The sequence below is a fragment of the Mobula birostris genome, chromosome 28 (genome assembly GCF_030028105.1).
Source record: "Mobula birostris isolate sMobBir1 chromosome 28, sMobBir1.hap1, whole genome shotgun sequence".
Lineage (NCBI taxonomy): Eukaryota > Metazoa > Chordata > Chondrichthyes > Myliobatiformes > Myliobatidae > Mobula > Mobula birostris.
This window is the reverse complement of record NC_092397.1, coordinates 12,622,742-12,636,133: the sequence shown is the minus strand read 5'-3', so window position 1 is coordinate 12,636,133 and position 13,392 is coordinate 12,622,742. Positions and strand designations below refer to the sequence as shown.

At 49.9% G+C, this 13,392-nt stretch overlaps 1 protein-coding gene across 1 annotated transcript; it reads left to right on the top strand.

Annotated features, from left to right (window-relative positions):
• Positions 1–3,505: 3,505 nt before the first annotated feature.
• LOC140188985 (cystatin-like) lies at positions 3,506–6,399 on the top strand. The gene is made up of 3 exons (XM_072245647.1): positions 3,506–3,971; positions 5,538–5,648; positions 5,782–6,399. The coding sequence occupies exons 1-3, from the start codon at positions 3,576–3,578 to the stop codon at positions 5,869–5,871; spliced, it is 597 nt and encodes a 198-aa protein (XP_072101748.1). The 5' UTR covers positions 3,506–3,575; the 3' UTR covers positions 5,872–6,399.
• The last annotated feature ends 6,993 nt before the right edge of the window (positions 6,400–13,392 follow it).

Genomic DNA, 13,392 nt, shown 5'->3' with positions numbered 1-13,392 from the left:
CAGGAAAATGAATCTCAGGGTTGTATGTTGTGACCCTGATAATAAATTTCACTTTTCCTTTGACTACAGCTTATGGAATGTCTTGTACACTCAATGGCCACTACATCAGGTGCCTCCTGTATCTAAAAAACTGGCCACTGAGTTTATTTTCATGATCTTCTGCTGTAGCCCGTCCACTTCGAGGTTCGACGTGTTGTGTGTTCAGAGATGCTATTCTGCACACCACTGTTGTAACGGGTGGTTATTTGAGTTACTGTCGCCTTCCTGTCAGCTTGAACCAGTCTGGCCATTCTCCTCTGGTAACGAGAACAAAGTTGCCAGTGAGACACTGAATGAAGCTGGTGGATACAGAACAGTTTTATCCAACAAAATGAGACGCACTCGGAGGAAGAGGCCTCCCGACCCAATACTCTGTGACATTTATATATGCTAGAGATCAAAGGCAAGAGCAGGATCATTCTATAGTTACAATGTATCTACAGTGCTTCCATTAGATTACATGTAGTTTTCAATCACCTCCCACCTCGCGCCCACACTCCAGACACCCACAATGTGTGTTAAGCAGCGTTATCCAGTTTGCAACCGACCACAGCGCACGGCTCAGGGAGAGTTATTGTTCAGGACTGCACTTTGAATTCAATCTACAATCCACGTTCTGGTCTGAAGATTGGTCGCTGGTGAAATTACTATTTGCCATATACCCCAAATCCAGAATACGCCCAACCACACATGAGCAAGGTGTTTTGCCCACAGAACAGCCACTTACTGGATGTTTTGTTTCTGTTTTTGTGAGGTTTTTTTGCACATTTCTCTGAAACGAGGAGCATGAACAAGAGGGCGTTTTGTGCGCAAAATCATTCAGAACACCAGCGCTAGACTTTGAGGGAGAACATCATTCCTGCCCGACCTACTCTGCAATGGCTTCCTGGATGTTTTGGAATTGATCTTAAGGTTTCCTTACTTGTTTTTAAAGTTCTTAATGGTCTGAGATCGAAGTCTATATCAGAGAATGTACATCAAAGGACCATTTTTGTTTTTAATCCCGCTTGAGCTCTCAGGTCTTTTCCCACTGGACTCTTAGTATTATTTTACAGTTCTCATGCCCTCTCTATTCTCCGTAACCTTCGATTCCCTGGCCCTGACCACCTCATCTTCACCTTGGATGTTCAATCTCTCTTCCTCCCTTCCACCTCCCCCCACCCCAATCAGGAAGGTTTCAAAGACTTTCCGCTTCTTCCTTGACAGAAGAACCACCCAATCCCACTCCAGCACCACCCTCCTCCGACTGGCAGACCTGGTCCGCTCTCCTCTCTCTCTCTCCGAACCTGAAGAGTAGTCAAGGGCGCCGGCACGGGCCCTACCTATGCCTGCCCGTTCATGTCGGCTGCACAGAACGGCCTATGCTCGAAGGCTTCCCCGGTTCTAACCCCCAACTCCTCCCTCGCGACTCTGAGGACAGAATCGGCGCCGTTTCATCCACCCACGCTGAGCTCGTCAATTTTATCAACCTTGGCTTTAACTTCCACCCGGCCCTTACATTCACTTGGTTCATCTGTGACACCTCCCTCACCATTCTTGTTCTTTCTGTCTCTGTATGCAAACAGTCAACTGATATCTTTTATAAACCTGATCCCCATGGTTATCTTGACCATAACTCTTCCCACCCAGTCTCCGGGAAAAATAGTATTTGCTCTTCTCAGTCTCTTCACGTTCAGTACGAGGCTTTCCATTCCAGGACATCAGAGATGTCCTCCTTCTTTAAAGAATGCCCCCCCCCCCCACCTCCACTATTGATGCTGCTCTCACCCGCATCTCCTCCATTTCCCGATCATCCATGTTCACACCATCTTCCCGCTGCCTTAATAGTGACCGAGTCCCTTTTGATCTTGCATACCTCTCCGTCAGCCCCCACACCCAACACATCATCGTCCACAACTTCCACTGCCCCCCCTAACACTCAACTTTCCACAGGGATCTCTCCCTCCATAATTCCCTTATCCATTCATCCCTCCCCACTAATCAGCCTCCAGGCAGTTACACCTGAAGGTGGCCTAACCTGCCCAATCACCTCCACTGAGGACCCCAAAATGTCCTTCCAGATGAGGCAGCACGTCACCTGCGAATCTGCTGGAGTCGTCCATTGTGTTTGGTGCTCCTGACGCAGCCTCCTCTACGTCGGTGAGACCCATTGTCGGCCGTGGGGAGTGAAAATATGGAAGAAAGTGTCAAACTCGAATGGGTCGAGGTTAGTGGAAACAGACAAACCAATTGTCTTTGTTCTTGCCATGTGCTTGTCGGAATGGAGTGTGCCATTTTGTGAGGCTGCCCTGTAGCCTCCATCTTGTGAACTGTTTGAGAACTTATTCTTACTCAGGGGTAATCGAATCAGTGCAATTGAACATTGTGACGTTGAGTTTCTGCTAAATGCTGGATCATTCTCACATAAGCTGTGCGTTGAGTACAATATCAGGTTTGCAGAAGTCGTCTCGGTACGTCGGCCCACTGTCTAAGTGACCTGGTTTGAACCAGAATAGAAGGAGACAAGAGAAGCTGTGTAGCTGTCTGTCTACATCAGTGGGAAGGTGTTGTAGGACAGTCAGATGATGCTGACACTGAAAAGCAACATTTGAACTGGAATGGAATGAAATGAAAGTAGAGGCTTCAAATGCATAATAGCGATGACCTCGAAGAGTCATCATCGCAAGGAAGAAAGTGCATGCCAGGGGCTGGGAGAAGAAGGATATGACTTCTGAACAATGGGAGATTCCCGTTCTTGGTGATTAGAAGTGGGGGAGCGGTTTGAATGAGTATTGGTACACAGAGGAGAGTAGAATTCATGTTTTAAGTTGTTGGCCTGTCACATTCTTGTTCCTGTAGAGACGAAAAAGTGCAAGCTTCGACCAATTACAAGTTACGTGGTGAGTTTCCCGGCCTGGTTCAGCTGACGAACAGTCAACACCGTAGGAAACTAGGGAGTCACTTCCAGCACCTGCACCACCGCCCCCCCCCCACCCCCGTCTGCCGCAAGCGGGACTTGCCGTGGCCGAAACTTTTAATTCCGATTTCCATTCCCGTTTCCGTTCTGGCGTGTCGGTCCAAGGTCAAACTGTGCCAAAATGTGGACACCCTCAGAGTGGAGAAAAAACACCTTATATTCCGTCTCGGAAGCCTTCACCACAATGTCATCAATATTAATTTTCTCCTTGTGGTATGAAACCGTTCCCCAACCCCCTTCTTCATCTTCCCAACTCTGACCATTCACTTTTTATTACCTCCACCTGGGTCCCCTCCTCCTTCCCTTCCCTATGGTCCACTCTCCTCTCCCCTCTGGTTCCTTCCTCTGTCCCTCCCACACGGCTTCACCTATCACCTTCCAGCTAGCGTCCGTCCCCTCCCTCCAGCTGCTTATCCAGACGTCTTTCCCCTTCCCTCTCAGTCCTGAAGAAAGCTCTTGGCCCAACACCTCTCTTTTCCATAGTTCTGCCGAAGGGTCTCGGCCCGAAACGTCGATATACTTTCTTTTCCCCAATAGATGCTGCCTAGCCTGCTGAGTTCCTCCACCATTTTGTGTTTGTATGCGCGTTGCTTTGGATTTCCAGCATCTGCCCCTTTCACGTGTTTGCAATGTCACAAAAAGACGTGGGGAGCTTGTGGATATGGGGGCGGAAGTCCCGCAGAAGGATGACGTGGACGACCGGGTCGGAGTGACGAGCGAAGGGCGGAGGAAATTACGCCAGCACCTGTTATTTGCTTTTCCGCGGAGGAAGATGGGTCCAGTTCTGGTGGTGTTGGTGTTGATGTTGGGGGCGGCGGAGGTGGTGACGCCCTGCATGCCGGGCGGCCTCTGTCCCGTGCCCACAGATGACCCCGGGGTAGTGAACGCGATCCGGGTGGCGGAGGAGGACTTCAACAGCAGATCCAGCGACTTGTTTCACACCGCAGTGTCGAAAGTGATATCGGCCCAAACACAGGTGATGGGGAGGGAAATAGGTGGAAGGGGAGGGGAGGGAGGAGAGGGGTAGGGGAGGGAGGAGGGGTGGGACGGAGGGAGCGGGGAGGAGAAGGGGAGAGTGAAGAGGGGGAGCCAGGGAAGGGCGGAGGTGAGGGGAGGAGAGATGGGGAAGGCGGAGATGTGGATGAAGGGTAGATAGAGCAGGGGGAAGGGGAAGAGAGGGAGAGGGATGGGAGAGGGAGGGAGGAGGAGTGGGAAGTGGGGAGTAGGGGGAGGAGAACTCGGAAGCAGAGGGGGGAGTGTGTGGGGGTAAGTGCGGAATAGACGCGGTGGGCAGAGGAGGGCAAGTGCGGAAGAGAGTGGTAAGGGGAAGAGTGGGAGGAGGTGTCGGGGAGGTGATGATGGGGAGCAGAGATGGAGGGGATAAAAGGAGAAGGTGAGAGGAAAGGAGGGGAGGTGAGGAAGGAGGAAGATAGTGAGGGGGAGAGGGAGAAGTAGAGGGAGGGAGAGTGGGTTGAGGAGTGGGAGCGGGGGAAGATGGGGTGGAGGGGGAAGAGAGGGGCATGAGGAGGGGAGAGTGGGGAGAAGGGGGTCGGGGAGAGGGCGAGGAAGGATACGGAGAATCTACACAGAGATATGTATGGGTTAAGTCAGTAGGCAAATGTCTGCCAGATGGAATACAATGTTGGTAAACACGAGGTCATCCAGTCTGGACGGAAAAAAGGAAGAGCAGATTATTATTGAAATGGTAAAGGATTGCAGCACGCTGCTGTGCAGAGGGACTCGGGAGTGCTTGTGCATGAATCACGAAAGTTTGGTTTGCAGGTACAGCGGGCTATTAAGCAGACAAATGGAATGTCGGACTTCATTGCTGGAGGGATTGAATTTAAGAGCAGGGAGGTTATGCTGCAACTGTACAGGGTACTGGTGACGTGGCACCTGGAGTACAGCGTGCAGTTCTGGTCTGCTTGCTTGAGGAAGGATCTACTGGCTTTGGAGGTTCGCCATGTTGAGACGACAGAGGAGGGTTAGAGAATATAAGGAGAGATTGAATCTCCTGGGTCTGTACTTGCTGGAATTCAGAAAAATGAGAGGAAATCTTAGAGAAAAATACAATTATGAAAGAGATAGAGGCAGGAAAGTTGTTTCCACTGGTAGGTGAGACTAGAACTAGGGGACATAGCCTCAGGATTCAGGGCAGTAGATTTAAGACAGAGATGAGGAGGAACTGATTTTCCCAGAGGGTGGTGAATCTGTGGAATTCTCTGCCCAAAGAAGCAGTGGAGGCTACGTCAGTAAATGTATTTAAGACAAGGTTGGATAGATTTTTGCACAGTAGGGGAATTAAGGTTTATGGGGAAAAGGCAGGTAGTTGGAGATGAGTCCATGGCCAGATCAGTCATGATCTTATTGAGTGGCGGAGCAGGCTCGACGGGCCAGATGGCCGACTCCTGCTCCTATATCTTATGACGAGCAGAGTAAAGGTGGTGGGTGTGCGCAGATGGGTGACCACTCCTGGCTCTATACACACAGGCACCCTGTAGAGATGTTTTGAGGCCTTTCTGACTGTAAGGTGCTCTTGCAGGTGGTGTGGGTGTTCACGTACCATCTCACCCTGGAGCTGAGAACCACCATCTGCAAGAAGAGTTCTGTTTCCCGGAACTGTCCGTTCCACGAGGATCCTCTGTATGCCAAGGTGAGCGATCAGTGCACTGGTGGTCTCGGGAGAGAGGGGCGGGGGTCCTGACCCCAGGGACACTGGAACCTGGTGGGGATTTATGAATCCGGCGGGAAACTCTTTGAATACTGGCCTCTGCTTTTCCCCGCAGACAATGACCTGTAGATTTCAAGTCTGGGACCATACGGCGCTCGCTCCCATGCACGTGACTGAATCTTCTTGCTCCAGGACGGCCAAGTGACCGGTCTGTAGGACCCCGGCGGCGCACAACGTGGCGCGCACCGCTCAGCTAAAGCAATAATTCTGATCACCAGGTCAAATGGATACGAATACAGCACTTTACCACGGCCCGGGGCGCCTCGTAATGCAATCTCCACAACGCACTCAGACAAATTCGCGTGTGTATACACTCGCTTGCTAATGTTCATTCCCCGGGCTACTATCTCTCTCTCTCTCTCTCTCATAAGCCATTCACCCCCGGGGAGAAACAAAGCATTTTGTACAAGCTCCCCTCACTTAAGGTCGCCTGTGGGAATTCAGAATTCTGGCGCAAGCTCGGGGAAATGGTTGAAATTCACCAGATTCACCCTAAAGATGTACACGTCTTAGTGAAAGCGAAGTTACGAGGAAGCTGCGGGACAGGATGTTCCAGGGGGCGCAAGTTGTATCTGGGTTTCAACTCACGGGCTGACGGCTTATTAACATAATTGTATAATTAAGTTGCAAATGTATGTTTTTATGCTTGCGCAATAAAGCTTCTGCATTCTCAGTCTGCCTGTGTTTGCAATGTTAACAGAGAAACTCGGTGAATTAGGTCGACCCAGCACTGACCACCACGGACTATAGTGAGCTCAGCGATCGTGTTTAGACCCAGCATCTCGATAGGAGCGACGGGTCTCAGTCCGTGGTGTAATTTCAAATGTGGCGGGTGGGTGTGAGACCAGAGGACTCGGCCTCGGAATAGAAGGCCGTCCTTCTAGGAGGAAGAGCAGTAATTTCTTCAGCCAGAGAGTGGTGAATCTGTGGAATTCGTTGCCACAGGCAAGCTTTTGAGTACGTTTAAGACAGAGATTGATAGATTCTCGACTGGTCAGGGTATGAAGTAACTCGGGGAGAAGGCAGGAGATTGAGGGCTGGGAGGGAAAATGATGAAATGGCGGAGGAGATTCGACGGGCCAAATGGCCTAATTCTGCCTTTATATCTCACGGCCTTATAAAGTGTATTCATCATGAAAAATCTACCGTTTCACGTTCTAATCAGGAATACTCTCCAGAGCCTCAATGTCCTTCCTCTCGTGGGGCGATCAGAACTATACGCAATACTCCAGATCTGAGTTTTATGAAGTCTGTCAATCTAACCGGGTGAAGATTTTTGTCACAGTCAGACATGAAAGTGTTCATTACCTTAACGTCGACAAAATCTCCAAGCCCGGTCCTAATCCCCTTCACCTCTTCATCCCAACCCGTTACTCACGATTCAGTTCTTGCCAAAATCCAATTCATCCTGTCACTTAGCTTCCCGATCTGAATTTACCATCGGCTGCACTCAGTCACAAACCACCGGGCCAGGTCAGGCTCGTCGTCAGCGGCGACGATATCCAGACCACACTGCGGTTTCATCCCCGAAGGGAAAAGATGCATTCTTTCCTCTGCCCCCGGCCCACCTGGCTTCACCTGTCGCGTTTGATCTTATCCTCATTCCCACATCATGTTTTTATATTCTGCCCTCTTCCCCTTCCTCTCCAGCCCTGATGAAGGCTCTCGGCCCGAAACGACAGCTGTTTATTCCTTTCCATAGATGCTGGGTTCCTACACCATTTTGCGTGTCGATTAGTGAGGGGTTTAGGGAGAAGGGGTCGGGTGGAAGATGGAAGGGAGTTTGGGGAGGAAGGGGGGAAGAGATGGGAGGGAAGGGCGAGCGCTGTGGAGAGGAGAGTCAGGTCGGAGTGAAAGAGAGGACGAGTCGGGGAGCCGGAGGATTGTTGGAGTGTGTGGAGATGTGGAAGGAGGGGGAGTGGTGCTCCCACAGCAGAGCTCCTGTGCAGGGGACGTGGGGCCGGGGTGGTGGAGGTTGAACAGCAGAGAGGAGGTGATGGGTGGCGACCTGCCGTACCCTCCCGGCCGGATACATGCACCCCCGTTACAGAGGTTTCGAGGGGTTTTCCTCAGCAGACTTGCATCAGGAGCCCAGACTGTGGTCCTTCCCCATCGAGCCCGGGCACTGGCTGTGCCAGCACGGCCCTGTAGCCTGGAGCCTGCCAGTCGATATGAGAGGATCATGGCATCTCCCAATGGCCACACATTTTAATTCCACATCCCATTCCCATTGTGATATGTCTATCCACGGCCTCTTCCGTTGTAAAGATGAAGCCACACTCAGGTTGGAGGAACAACACCAATATTCCGTTTGGGTAGCCTCCAACCTGACGGCATGAACATTGACTTCTCTAACTTCCGCTACACATTCCTTCTCTCGCTCTCCGTTTTCTCCCCCTGTCTCTCTGACTATACCCCTTGCCCATCCTCTGGGTTTCCCCCCTCCCGCTTTTCCTTCTCCCTGGGCCTCCTGTCCCATGATCCTCTCATATCCCTTTTGCCAATCACCTTTCCAGCTTTTGGCTCCATCCCTCCCCCTCCTGTCTTCTCCTATCATTTTGGATCTCCCCGTCCCTCTCCCACTTTCAAATCTCTTACTAGCTCTTCCTTCAGTTAGTCCTGACGAAGGTTCTCGGCCCGAAACGTCGACTGTACCTCTTCCTAGAGATGCTGTCTGGCCTGCTGCGTTCACCAGCAACTTTGATGTGTGTGTATATATATATATATATATATATATATATTATTCTTCAGCAATAAAGCTTTTGCGTTCTGAATCTGCCTGTGTCTGCAATGTTAACAGGGTAACTGAGTGAATGAGGTCGCCCCAGCACTGACCACCACGGGCTGTAGTGAGCGGTTAGACCCTGCACTTTGATCGGAGCGACGGGTCTCAGTCAACGGTGCGATTTTAAACGTGGCGGGCGTGTCTGACAATAGAGCGCTGAGCTTTGAGAAGGGTGATGAGTAATTTCTTTAGCCAGAGCGATTCTTTGAAATTCTTTGCCAGAGGCACTTTGGAGCCCAAGTATTTATGTTTACTTAAGGCAGAGATTGATAGATTCTTGATTGGTCAGGGCAGGAAGGGATGAGGTGCGGAGGCGAAGGAGGTAGGAGATTGGGGGCTGATAGGAAGTATGGATGAAATGACGCAGCAGACTCTAAGGCCTAATTTTGATCCTAATTTTGATTAAGACCATAGTTTATGGTCTTAAAACTATATGATTCAAGGACATGACTGGCTGCATCACAGCCTGACATGGGAACACCAAAACCTTCGAGTGGAAAATCCTACAAAATGTAGTGGATTCGTCCCAGTCCATCACGGGTGAAGCCCTCCCATCCATTGAGCACGTCTACATGAAACATTGCCATCGGAGGCAAGCAGCATCCATCATCAGACCCCCACCACCCAGGCCCTGCTCTCCTCTCGCTGCTGCCATCAGGTAGAAGGTACAAGAGCCTCAGGACTCACACCACGAGGTTCAGGAACAGTTACTACCCCTCAACCATCAGGGTCTCCAACAAAAGGGGAGAACTACATTCATCTATTGAGATGCCCCTACAACCAATCATATCACTTTAAGGACCCTTTATCTCACGTTCTCGTTATTTATTGATATTTGCATTTTCACAGTCTTTTGTCTTCTGGACTCTGGTTGATCTTTCACTGATCCAGTTTACAGTTGCTATTCTATGGATTTGCTGAGTATTCCCGCAGGAAAATGAATCTCAGAGTTGTATGTCGTGACCCTGATAATAAATTTCACTTTAGCTTTGACGACAGCTTACCGAATGTCCTGTACACTCAATGGCCACTACATCAGGTGCCTCCTGTATCTAAAAAAGTGGCCGCTGAGTGTATGTTCATGATCTTCTGCTGTAGACCGTCCACTTCGAGGTTCGACGTGTTGTGTGTTCAGAGATGCTCTTCTGCACACCACTGTTGTAACACCTGGTTATTTGAACCAGTCTGGCAATTCTGCTCTTGTAACGAGAACAAAGTTGCCACAGAGACACTGAATGAAGCTGGTGGATACAAAATGAGAAGCTCTCGGGAGAAGAGACCTCACGACCCAATACTCTGTGACATTTTTACATGCCAAAGATCAAAGGCAAGAGCAGGATCATTCTATGGTTATAATGTATCTACAGTGCTTCCTTTAGATTACATGTAGTTTTCAATCACCTCCCTCTTCGCACCCACACTCAGGACACCCACAATGTGTGTTAATCAGCGTTGTCCGGTTTGCAACCGAATACAGCGCACAGCTCAGGGAGAGTTATTGTTCAGGACTGCACTTTGAATTCAATCTACAATCCATGTTCAGGTCTGCAGATTGGTCGCTGGTCAAATTAATATTTGCCATATACCCCAACTCCAGAATAGGCCCTACCACTCCAACCACTGATGGGCAAGGTGTTTTTCCCCACAGAACAGCCACTTACTGGATGCTTTGTTTCTGTTTTTCTGTGTTTCTTTGCACCATTCTCTGAAACGAGGAGCGGTGGACGGGAGGGCGTTTTGTGCACAAATTCATTCAGAGCACCACTGCTAGACTTTGAGAGAGAACATCATTCCTGCCCCACCTACTCTGCAATGGCTTCCTGGATGTTTTGGAATTGATCTTAAGGTTTCCTTACTTGTTTTTAAAGTTCTTAATGGTCTGGGATCGAAGTCTATATCAGAGAATGTACATCAAAGGACCATTTTTGTTTTTAACCACGCTTGAGCTCTCGGGTCTTCACCCACTGGACTCTTAGTATTATTTTACAGTTCTCACGCCCTCTCTCTTCTCCGTAACCTTCGATTCCCTGGCCCTGACCACCTCATCTTCACCTTGGATGTTCAGCCTTTCTTCCTCCATCCTCCCCAGCCGCACCCCCAATCAGGAAGGTTTCAAAGCCTTTCCGCTTCTTCCTTGACAGAAGAACCACCCAATTCCATTCCAACACCAGCCTCCTCTGCCTGGCGGACCAGTCCGCACACCTGTCTGTCTCTCCGAACCTGACAGCTAGCCAAGGGCGCCGGCACGGGCCCTCCCTATGCCTGCCCGTTCATGTCGGCTGCACAGAATGGCCTACGCTCGAAGGCTTCCCCGGTTTTGTCCCCCAAGTCCTCCCTCGCTGCATTGACGACAATATCTGCGCCGTTTGATGCACCCAAGCTGAGCTCTTTAATTTTATGAACCTTGGCTCTAACTTCCACCCGGCCCTTATATTCACTTGGTTCATTTCCGACATCTCCCTCCCCTTTCTTGTTCTCTCTGTTTCTGTACACAGACAGTCAACAGATATCTTTTATAAAGCTGATCCCCATGATTATCTTGACTATAACTCTTCCCACACCGTCTCCGACAGAAGTGCTATTTGCATTTCTCAGTCTCTTCACCTTCAGGACGAGGCTTTCCATTCCAGGACATCAGAGATGTCCTCCTTCTTTAGAGAAACGCTCCGCCCCTGCACTATTGATGCTGCCCTCGCCCGCATCTCCTCCATTTCCCGATCATCCACGCTCACACACTCTTCCCGCTGCCTTAATAGTAGTGGAGTCCCTTTTGTTCTTGCCTACCCCTCCATCAGCCTCCGCACCCAACACACCATCCGCCACAACTTCCACTGACCCCACCACACCGTCTACCCCCATCAATCCACTTTCCACAGGGATCGCTCCTTCCGTAATTCCATTGTCCATTCATCCCTCCCCACTAATCTCCATCCAGGCATTTATCCCTGCAACTGGCCTAACCTGCCCAGTCACGTCCACTGAGGGCCCCAAACTGTCCTTCCAGGTGAGGCAGCACTTCACCTCTGAATCTGCTGGTGTGGTCTATTGTGTTTGGTGCTCCTGACGCAGCCTCCTCTACATCGGTGAGATCCATTGTCGGCCGGGGGGCTGAGGGCGTGAAAATGTGAGAAAACGTGTCAAACTCGAATGGGTCGAGGTTAGTGGAAACAGACAAACCAATTGTCTTTGCTCTTGCTATGTGCTTGACGGAATGGAGTCCGCCATTTTGTGAGGCTGTCCTGTAGCCTCCATCTTGTGAACTGTTTGAGAACTGATTCTTCCTCGGGGGTAAACGAATCAGAGTAATTGAAGGTTGTGACAATGAGTTGCTGCTAAACCTGAGAACATTCTCAGATAAGCTGTGTGTTGAGTACAATGGCAAGTTTGCAGAAGTCGTCTCGGTACCTCGACCCACTGTCTAAGTGACCTGGTTTGAACAAGAATAGAAGGAGACAAGAGAAGCTGTGTAGCTGTCTGACTATATCCAGTGGTAAGGTGTTATAGGACCGTCAGATAACGCTGACAGTGAAAGCAACATTTGAACTGGAATGGAATGAAAAGAAAGCAGAGGCTTCAAATGCATCATAGCGATGACCTCCAAGAATTATCATCGCAAAGAAGAAAGTGCATGCCGGGGACTGGGAGAAGAAGGGTCGATCTTCTGAACAATGGGAGATTCCCGATTGTTGTGATTAGAAGTGGAGGAGCGGTTTGAATGAGTATTGGTAAACAGAGGAGAGTAGAATTCATGTTTTAAGTTGTTGGCCTGGTCACATTCTTGTTCTTGTAGAGGCGAAAAAGTGCAAGCTTCGACCAATTACAAGTTACGTGGTGACTTTCCTGGCCTGGTTCAGCTGACGAACAGTCAACACCGTAGGAAACTAGGGGGCCACTTCAAGCACCTGCACCACCACCACCCACATCTGCCACAAGCGGGACTTGCCGTAGCCGAAACTCTTAATTCCGATTTCCATTCCCGTTTCCGTTCCAGCGTGTCCGTCCAAGGCCAAAATATGCCAAAATGAGGTCACCCTCAGAGTGGAGAAGCAACACATTATATTCCGTCTGGGAAGCTTCACCACAATGTCATGAATAATTTTCTCCTTGTGGTATGAAACCGTTCCCCACCCCCTTCTTCATCTTCCCAACTCTGACCATTCACTTCTTATTACCTCCACCAGGGTCCCCTCCTCCTCTCGAGAGATTCTGGCAGTTTTGGCAGTTGGTCTGTGCTATCAAGTCAATCAAGATTTGAATAGATCAGCGGTAAGCCGTTAATTAGACAATCAAGATTTGAATAGCTCAGACTCAGCAGAAAGCAGCTGATTGGGCAGTCGAGGTCAGGTGACCAAACATTTTGAAAAGCACAAACAGATAAATAGAGGGACAGCTCAAGCGAAGCGGCCAGAGCTTGAGTGGGCCAGTGAAGGAGTGGAGCTTTGAGGCTTTGACTCGAGAGATTCTGGCAGTTTTGGCAGTTGGTCTGTGCAATCAAGTCAATCAACATTTGAATAGATCAGCAGTAAGCCGTTAATTAGATAATCAATATTTGAATAGCTCAGACTGAGCAGAGACATGTTGGGACCAAAGACATAGGCAGGAAGATGGATGAGGTCCTGAAGTGTGAGTTTCGGGAATTAGGCGGAAGGCTGAAGAACAGGACCTCAAGGGTGACGTTCTCAGGATTGCTGCCAGTGCTACGTGACAGAGACGGTAAGAATTGGAGGAGATGGCAGTTGAATGCGTGGCTGAGGAGTTGGTGCAGGGAGCAGGGTTTTAGATTTTTAGATCATTGGGATCTCTTCTGGGGAAGGTGGGACCTGTACAGATTGGATGGGTTGCACCTGAACTCGAGGGGGACCAATATCCTTGCAGGTAGGT